Here is a 10,338-nt window from a genome sequence, read left to right on the forward strand (position 1 = left end):
AAAGGTGCCAATGGAAGCGTGGAGAGATATAAGGCAAGGCTGGTAGCCAAGGGCTATACCTAAAGAGAAGGCATAGGCTATGAGGAGACCTTCTCGCCAATTGCAATTTTAAAATCCATTCGGATTTTACTTGCCATAGCGGCACACTTCGATTATGAGATCTGGCAGATGGATGTCCAGACAACCTTCCTGAATGGACGTCTTGATGAGGATATTTACATGTCTCAGCTAGAGTGGTTCATTTCCCATGGGGAAGAGAACAAAGTGTGCAAATTGTTGAAGTCAATCTATGGACTTAAACAAGCATCTAGAAGTTGAAACATCAGGTTTGATCAAACGATCAAAGAGTTTGGTTTTGATTAGAACGTTGATGAGTCATGTGTCTACAAGAAATTCAGTGGGAGTTCGGTCTATTTCCTTGTTTTGTATGTAGATGACATATGTCTCATTGGGAATGATGTTGGAATGCTCACTTCTGTTAAGAAATGGCTTTCCACCAACGTCTCAATGAAAGACCTGGGTGATGCCACCTATATACGGCATCAAGATAGTCAGAGACAGGAAACACGAAATGTTAGGCCTGTCCCAAGATAGTTACATAGACAAAGTTCTAGATAGGTTTAGAATGAAAGATTCTAAAAGAGGAAATGTTCCCTTTAGACATGGCATAGCACTTTCTAAGTCACAATGTCCACAGACCCCTGAGGACATAGAAACTATGAAAGGGGTTCCATATGCTTCGGTCGTTGGAAGCCTCATGTATGCAATACTATGTACCAGACCAGATATTTGTCATGCAGTTGGTATGGTTAGTTGATTCCAATCAAACCCTGGACAGGAACATTGGATAGCTGTTAAGTGCATCATGAAGTACTTGAGAAGAACAAAGGATTATTTCCTTGTTTATGGTGCAGATAACTTATCAGCAGTAGGGTACACAGACTCAGATTTCCAGTCAGATAAAGATGATCGGAAATTGACATTTGGCATGATATTTATGCTAGGAGGAGGGGCTGTCATATGGAAGAGTGCAAAGTAAAAGTCAATGACGGATTCCACAACTGAGGCTGAATACTTGGTAGCTTATGAAGCAGCTAAGGAAGGGGTATGGCTGAGAAAATTTCTTGCCAACATGGAGGTAGTACCTGACCTCATTAAAGACCCCATGACTTTGTATATGATAACAAAGGAGCCATTGCTCAAGCTAAGGAACCAAGAGCAAATCAGAAGAACAAGCACGTGGAACGCAAGTATCATCTCATTCGAGAGATAATACAAAGAGGGGACGTATCGATTGCCAAAGTTGATTCTGTAGATAATTTATCCGACCCCTTAACCAAGGGACTTACTCCAGTAGTATTTAATAGACATATTGAGAACATGGGGATAAAACCTATTGGACATCGGGTTTAATGTACAAGTGGGAGATTGTTGGATGTAACATTTATGTGTCCATCAAACCCAATTTAATTTGATTAAATTAATTAATTTAGTTTTATTTAATTATGTGCTTGTCATAATTGTATATTGCATCTATCTAATTTAAACCGTTTTGTTCACAACTACGGATAGATTTGGGCAATCTGTTCTATGGTTGCTATATTTTACATTCGTACAATAGTGATTGGACCAAAATATAAATATAGGCACATTTTGTGTTGAATATGATCCACGTGGATTCCTGAATCATTCACCGTTAAGTGGTAGTTGCAACGAGAATCTCCGGTAGTTATTTTCTCTGTACTTGAGTGACACTTGCCATTTTATTTATGTTCTGTACATTTGTGGTGTATCAATGGTTGATGTCTACCGAAAGGACTGACTATATATTGGCCGCTCGGTGTGCACAATATAAATAGTTATGGATGTGATGCTCAATAAAGTTTTTACTACCCGTAAAGGGAGAATACCAAAAAGAGAGTGAACGGATTTGATCGTGTCAAATCCAAGGCCTTAGTATTTTGTAAAGTGTTTGCAAAGAGTATTTTGTTTTATTAATATTAAATTAAATGTATTTTAAAAAAGAGTTTTCAAAGAGTCTTATGGCCAATCAAAGTCCTCCATACTCTCGTGATAAATTATAATGGACCGGAATTGTGCTGGTGACATTTATTCCATGGTTGTAATGGCCCATTATAGGTGTTAATAATGTGGGGAGAAAATGTAATAAAATTACCTACCGCAAGGGATTTTTCAGGTTACACCCTGGTAGGATCGTCCTTTACTACGATTTTAGATAAGTTTTGTCCTTATGTGCAATTTAGGATAATCTTATGGGCTAGCCTTTAGGATCACATCACTTGGTTAGATCTGGACCATAGGTTTGCCACCTCTTCAATTAGGTCTCTATATATATAAAGAGACCTAAGGCCAAGGATGATTGATGATGCTAGAGAAAAAATCATTAGAACAATTTGCACAAAATTGTGAGAGAGCTTAGAGAGAGAAAAAGAGAGTCTTCTTCTTCCTCAAGCACTATTGGCCATTGGAGGTGAAGCAAGCTTGGGAGATCTTCTTTAAGTGTTGCATTCCTTTGGAGGAACACACCATTTGAGTGTTCTAGGTGACCTTGCTCTCCCCTTGAGGTTAGTACATTAATGTGTTTATTGAGATCCTTGCATGGTCATAAAATTTTGTGATTACATGAGAATCCCATCGCTTCTGCCGCCACTAACAGTACAACATACGCATGACAACTCCGCAGAAAAGGCACAGCCCAACGCGCCCTGCGCAGCCCTGCAAGGCAGGCCCACGGTCGTGACCCTGCCAGGTAGCCCTGCCACACAGTGCTGCGGCCTGCACGGCCCTGCCAGGTAGCCTTGCGGGCACCCAGATTCTGTTTTTTCCCGTACAATTTTTATGGCACCGCAGGGGTCTATTTTGCCTATAAATAGCCCCCTCACCCCCTCATTTGCATATTCGAAGTTTGTGGGAGACTGTTTTTCCTTGTTTTATTTGTTTCAAGGCCCTGCCCCAATCCAATTTTGAGCCTTCGAGCCTTGTCCCCTTGTCTGAAGTCCGAGCTATCTGACTCCGGCTTCCCCAACCCCTTTTTGCCCAAATTTGGAAAACCTCCCGTGGTGTAACCACTTCGCCCAACATTTGAGCCCCTTGTTTCCAAAACCTTTGGACGCCGTTATTCTATCCGAGATCCTAAAATCTGACACTCGCAAGTCGTTACTCTGTCCGATGAAAGGACAAAGTCAGTCTTTTGCCTCCACCTGAGCTGGGGGACGTTGTCCGTCTTGCATAATTCCATTTGTTTAAAGCATACAGGTATACATTTCCTCCGTTAATTTTTAATTCCAGCACAATGTAGTCCTTTCAAAGATTCTAGTGTAGTGTACAATAGTTAGTGTAACATAGTTTAATTTAATTAAATAACTTGTGCATCATTATTTATCCATACATGTGGGTATAAGACATTTATGAAGGGAGGATATTTGAAAATCAGCATCTAGTAGAAAGATCGGTTTATCCAGGCGAGGTGGATGCCTAACACCTTCCCACTCTCGTAACGTAACCACTTACCCTGAAACTCTAATCAGACCAACCGAAGTCTCGTAGCCCTTCCAAGACGACACAAATGAGTCCTAGGCCCTAATCCTAGGTGGTGACTCCATTTCATAGTTATTGTATGACTCCCATCCCCTTGATAATCAAGACCTTTTGAGAAGACGCATTCCTTATCTCTCTAACCGAGGAGCATAACAAGACCCCCTTTCTTGCCGATGCACCGAGAAAAAGGGATGGATCCTCACATTTTTAATTGTAATTTATCCTTATTGGGATGGGGGTGTGACACTATATAAAAAACATGTGTGTGACATTTAAAGTTTATAATATATATTGTAAGCCTTAACTAAACCATTCTGTGAACTAATAAACTTATATACCGGAAAGGATGTTGGTCCTAATAATCCAAACCAGTACTTACAATGTAAATACCATATATTGCATACATCAATAGTTTTCTATTTTATTAGTACACAAAATCTCATCTCTTTCTTTTATCAAGGGTTCTGCCAATTGATATAATATTTTTTGGCAAGCGTACCACTTAGATAGCGCCCTCTTAGTAAGCAAATTACGGCGCTTCCCACTAAGATTGATTGATGTTTTTCTTTCTTCAGTTTGCTTTCCCTCTGGGGTGCTTTCCAATGGTGATTGGTTAGAAAAGAAATCGGCAAAACTCTTGCGGCCTCACCATAAACATCGAACCAAAAAGGGTGAAAGAACTTACCTTGCGCTTGACTTCCGCCCTAGATCTCCAAATAGCCTCTCATTTATGTAATTTGACCCCCAAAAATGTCCCAGAACATGAACTGCCAGAAAAAGTGAACAAAAAGAATAATAAGAAGTGAAAACACCAGAGACATTTCCAACCAGAAAGCAAAGTTCCCATTGATGTATACTTAGTGTAAGCGAGCTCTAAGAACACATCTTTGGAATAAAATCCAGTTGGAAAAGGAAATCCAATTAGAGATAAGCTGCCCATGAGCAACATGGCATAGGTAAAAGGGAATGTGGAGGCAAGGCCCTCCATCTTCTGCATATTTTGCTCATCCGACATGGAATGGATCATTGAACCTGCACTCAGGAATAGTAATGCTTTAAAAAATGCGTGATTCATTAAGTGAAAGATGGAAACCGAATAATTAGAGATGCCACAAGCAAAGATCATATAGCCTAATTGACTGCAAGTTGAATAAGCTATGATCCTCTTTGGATCGTTCTGTAATATTCTAATAGTTGCCACAAGGAATGACATCGTAGCTTTTGTAGAACTAATAGCAAATCAATATATATTTTACAGCAAAACAGAGTCGGGTTAAGCCCTGAGGCCTCAACCCTGACCCGACCCAACCCTAACTTAGGGCCAGAAATTTCCAGCATTATTTGGGCTCAAGACGAGACAGGGCAGGTTCAGGTCGACAGGGCCAATATTGCAACCCTAAGTGCTCCAAATTATCATCCATTCCCTTGAAAAACAAAATTGCCATCCATATTGATAGCCTTATGCTGGTTCAGCGGCCATGTGACCAGGCAGGAATCTCTTGACCACTAAGAAATTACACATTGTTTAATCATTTTTAAAAATTGATGAAACAAGTCACTCACCCCCATTGCCCACACAACATAGTGATCGGGATCATAATAATATAATTTTGAGGGAAATTCTCATAGAAGTCTTTAGTCTTTACTCTTTATCTATAAAAAAATAAAAATAAAAAATGGTTTGCTTAACAGAGTAATCCAATGAGTTGACGTCTTGTAGCCAACTTCCAAAGTTAAGTGCAAGGCCTTCTCTGACACTGTCAGTCTTACTCTCAAGTAGAGCTGCAACACGGTCGGGTTGGCACGGGCTTTGTAAAACCTAGACCAAACCTAAATCCCTTTAGTTCGGCCTAAGCCCGATCCGATCCTGACTCAGGGCCTGAAAAATCCAACCCTGACTTGCCCTAAGAGTCGGGTTGGGCTGACCTTGATTGACCCTCATCATGGGGAGGGAGAAGGAAATGCATGGGTTGGAATGGATTGGGGAGAAAATTGTCAATTTTACGATTTTTCATCATGAAATACCACTATAATAAAATGTACTATCACTTATTATCTTTATATATAATATATTATATAAAAAAATGTGGGTGAAGTTTAAAGTTTATAATATATATATATATATATATATATATATATATATATATATATATATATATATATATATATATATATATTTTATAGTATAACTTAAATAGGGTTAGGCTGGGCCGGGCCAGGCTTAGCCCAAGGCCAAAACCCTAACTCAACCTGACACTAACTCAAGGCCAGAAATTTCCAGCCCTGACCGGCTGACCCGCCCTCAGGGCAGGCTAAAGTGGGTTCGGGCCAACAGAGCCAAACTTGCACCCCTACTCTCAAGTGCTCTCCAATTACTCTCTCTCTCTCTCTCTCTCTCTCTCTCTCTCTCCATCCAGTCCCTCTTTACTTCTTATTCAAAAAATATCAATTTTGATGTTTTTTATTCTTTATTAATTCTTATTATATTTTAGTATTGGGAAAAATCGATATTGACTGAAAGATCGCACCATATCGCTATGATGATCATATCATATTCCTGATCACACCATGTTGTGGGATCACGCTATATCGTGATATGGTGCAATCTACGATATGGCATGATCATCATAATGATATATCACATAAGGTATCACATTGTTATTGATACGAAATAGGTCAGTCTCGTATCAAATCGACAATGAATTGGTATCAGATCGGTAATGAAAGTGTATTCGGTTGCACGAAGAAGAACAAAAGATATGGCGTGATCATCATAGTGATCGGATAACGCCATAATGCAGGATCATGCTATCGGATAACGCCATATGGTGGAATTGCGCTATATCATACCTCGATATGGCTTGATCATCATAGTGATATATCATGTATGATATCATATCGATATTAATATGATATGGGTCGATCTCGTATCGGATTGATAAGAATAGATATCGGATTGGCATGTGTTTTAGTTGCATGAAGAGAAAATAAATGGAAGTTTGAATGAAAATTAAAAAAAAAAATTTAATAAATAATAAAAAACAAAAAGTTTCATGCACGATCGTACAAGGTACAACTGTACGACCATGCCTAGCTACAACCGTTGGATGGGGATGATGGGTTATACGGTATATAATCATGCCCATCCAAGAAAGCACGATCTTCACCTATGTGTCTATCAATTCTAAAATTGGAATTTTTCTCCTCTTAGGTTCCCTACCCGGTCAGGTTCGTAGGTTCCTCTCATAGGGAGGGTGGAAATGACGACCTCATCCCACCTGGACAGGGAACCTGAGAAGAGTTAAGTCCCTAAAATTAATAACTATTAATAAAAAAAAAGGGGGAAAGATTGGAGAGAGAGAGAGAGAGAGAGAGAGAGAAATTGGGAGAGCACATAAGAGAAGCCGGTCCTTGGATCTCTTCAGCACGTGTAAGAAAGTACTTGGGAGAGTACAGAAGAGAGAGGCCGGTCCTTGGACCCTCTTCAGCACACGTGTCAGATAGAGAATCAACAGAGTAACCAAATGAATTGCCGGCTTGCCGCCAAGTACTGTGCAACAAAATCTCGCCTGAGTTGCTCCGAGTCCCCAATGCTTCAATTGCGGAGCTCCCTCGCATATCCAAATGCTTTACTTCACAACAACCAAAGTCCCCCATCTCAAGAACGTCTCTCTCTCTCTCCTCTTTGTATCCTATATAAACCCATGTACTTCAGGACTGCAAGTGTGCCTCACCTTTCACACTATCACACTTTCACAGCTCTTTACTTAAAAAGCGAAAGCCATGGCTTCAAGTTTCCAATGGCAGTCTGTGTGCTTAGCCATACTAATTTTTTATGCTGGGGCTTCTCTGGCCACTTCCCGCCTGCTCCCCCAATCATCCATATCTGAGATGCATGAGCAGTGGATGTCTCGTCAGGGTCGTGTCTACAAAGACGCTGTAGAGAAGGAACTGCGCTTCAAAATATTCAAGGACAATCTCAACTACATTCAATCCTTCAACAGCATTGCCAATCAATCTTACTACCTAAGCCTCAACAAATTTGCAGATTTAACCAATGAAGAGTTCAGATCTTATCATAATGGATTTAAGAGAAATAACTCTCAACAGCCAAGACTCACTGGATTTCGCTACGAAAAGATTGAGAAGGCCAAGTTACCATCTAGTTTGGATTGGAGAAAATTTGGAGCTGTAACTCATGTAAAGGACCAAGGTCAATGTGGTAAGTACCAACTGTCCTGTTTTATTTTACTTGAAGTGCCACGAATCCGGTACCACTGATGACACGATATTATTATTAATTTTTTTTTATTAATACAGGAAGTTGTTGGGCATTCTCAGCTGTTGCAACTGTAGAAGGGATTTCAAAGATCAAAACAGGAAAACTGGTCTCTTTATCAGAGCAGGAGATAGTGGATTGTGATTATGTACCTGATGAAGCCGAAGGTTGTGATGGTGGTTACATGGATATTGCCTTCCAATTCATCAAAAAGAAAGGTGGAATCACAAGTGAAGCTAATTACCCATACAAGGGTGTTAATGACACTTGCAAAAAAGCCAAAGAAAACTCTGTTGTGGCCAAAATCACTGGCTATGAAGATGTGCCGGCCAACAGTGAAGCATCCCTATTGAAGGCCGTCGTTCATCAACCTGTCTCTGTCTCCATTGATGCCGGTGCAGCTGAGTTCCAGTTCTATTCCGCCGGCGTCTTCACCGGAGAATGTGGCACTGATCTTGACCATGGGGTTACATTAGTAGGATATGGCAAGACACAGAAAGGGACTAAGTATTGGCTAGTGAAGAACTCATGGGGCACTGACTGGGGTGAAGATGGGTACGTAAAGATAAAGAGGAATGTTCGTGCCAAGGAAGGCCTTTGTGGTATTGCTATGGATGCCTCCTACCCTATTATTGCCTAGAATTTGTCACACAAGTAGAGATTAGATAGATGTTAGCAGTCTTAGTAGGTATGCTCTCCTTCAATTCTTTTAGGGTCTCTCAGTTTTAGGATTTCATTTCTGGGTTTGGTAATTTGTATCATGTTCTCAGTGTGTTCTTGTACAAGTTTTTTAATATGGAAAGAAGCAGTCAGTTTCATTTGTTCTCTAAGTAATGTTTCACTGTAATACTGTTTTGGACTTTTTGGGTTCCCATGTCAACGGGTAATGGAATTATATATGGAACAATACAAAATATAAACACAATTGCAGCGCAGGGGTAAGGTTGCTCCATTGCTCCATTTTGACCAAGTGGTCATTGATTGAGTCTGGAAACAGCCTCTCTGCGAAAGCAAGATTAAGGCTCCTTATATAATAAGGAAACCTCGTGCACTAGATACTATCTATTTTTTTTTTGGACAAAATACAAACACAACAGTAATCTAAAATTGAGCAACTCTTATGACAGAACATCAACCAACTGTAATGCAGATTTCAAGCTAGCATTTTTTTTTTCTTTGATAAAATATTTCATGCTGTCATGTTCCTGCTGCTTCCAATCGTAAGTGCCAATTTGGAATAATCTCCTTTTGGGTTCACAAATATCCTCTTAGATTTTAGTATTTTCCAATTTTCTTTTCCATTGGGTTCGCAAATACCCCCTTAGATTTTAGTATTTTTCAAAATACCTTGTGGGGTTCCAAGTTGGCGCCTGCAATTGGGACCAACAGGAACATGGCTGAAATTTTTTTTTCCGATGATAGCTACATTTTTTCGTTTGGAAGGATGTTATCTCCTTTTGCTCGTCCTCCATTCCTATAGGTAGTAATATACTAATAGAGCAAGTGATCTCTACTTGATAGCATGTTCTTTACACAAGCGTCTGGGCCAATAGGGGAGCACGCCTGGGTATCTACCCAGGGGACAGAGGCGCCATCTCACGATGCCCTGTGAAAGGGTGTAGGAAACACCACCAAGTAGAGATCTTTTTCCCATACTAATATTTAGGTGATAGCTACATGGGTAGTTAAGTTTTTATAAGAGGGAGTGGCAACATTGGAGACATTGGAAATTTGGCTAGACATCAAATCGGTGATATTGGATAAAGGTAGAGATTCCCACGCAATAGTAAGTTAATTGAGGGGTATGTCAGTTTTGCTGAATTAGGTTCCTCTCCACTGCGATTAATCACTCCACCCCATCTTACATCATCCATGGGGATATGGGAACTTTACAATTCAGTTAATTGAGGGATATGTTGGTTTTGTAGTACCAGGTTTCTCTCCACTGCACGTAATCATCCCACCCCATCTCACACTGTCCATTAGGTGTGAGGACCACACCAGTAAGTTAATTGAGGGGCATGTTGGTTTTTCTGTATTAGGTTCCTCTCCATTGTAAGTAACCACCCCACCCCCATCTCACACTGCCCATTCCACACGCCATGGACGGTGTGAGATGGGGTGGAGTGGTTACCTATAGGTAGGGATCCGGACCTAGTTTTGTACTAGGTCTTTGTTGTTTATGTTTCCTTTTCAAGTTGTTTATTTTCATTGGGTATTTGGGTTGATAGAGATTTCGACCAAGTGAAATGTATAAAAGGGGAGGATGGAAGAGTGTTGGTAAGAGATGAGGACACTGTGAGGAGTTGGGATGAGTATATTTGTGATATTTTAAATAGAGATAGTTTGAATATGACCGAACCGGTTAACTGCATTATTCATTAAGGCACCACAAATTATAGATATGTACGAAAAATTGGTGTGACGGAAATTAAAGAAACCTTAAGAAAGATGAAAGTAGGCAAAACACCAAGACCGGATGAGAACCCAATTGAAGTATT

The 10,338-nt window shown here is 40.2% G+C and overlaps 1 protein-coding gene across 1 annotated transcript; it reads left to right on the plus strand.

The window, feature by feature from the left end:
- Window positions 1–7,341: 7,341 nt before the first annotated feature.
- Window positions 7,342–8,477, plus strand: LOC122638762 (senescence-specific cysteine protease SAG39-like). Its single transcript, XM_043831612.1, has 2 exons — window positions 7,342–7,780; window positions 7,879–8,477. The coding sequence occupies exons 1-2, from the start codon at window positions 7,342–7,344 to the stop codon at window positions 8,475–8,477; spliced, it is 1,038 nt and encodes a 345-aa protein (XP_043687547.1).
- The last annotated feature ends 1,861 nt before the right edge of the window (window positions 8,478–10,338 follow it).

The sequence above is a fragment of the Telopea speciosissima genome, chromosome 9, assembly GCF_018873765.1.
Source record: "Telopea speciosissima isolate NSW1024214 ecotype Mountain lineage chromosome 9, Tspe_v1, whole genome shotgun sequence".
NCBI classification, from domain to species: domain Eukaryota; kingdom Viridiplantae; phylum Streptophyta; class Magnoliopsida; order Proteales; family Proteaceae; genus Telopea; species Telopea speciosissima.

Coding starts and splice junctions, on each gene's coding strand:
- LOC122638762 (XM_043831612.1), top strand. CDS start 7,342: ATGGCTTCAAGTTTCCAATGGCAGTCTGTGTGCTTAGCCATACTAATT. Junction 7,781..7,878: donor AAAGGACCAAGGTCAATGTG/GTAAGTACCAAC, acceptor TTATTAATACAG/GAAGTTGTTGGGCATTCTCA.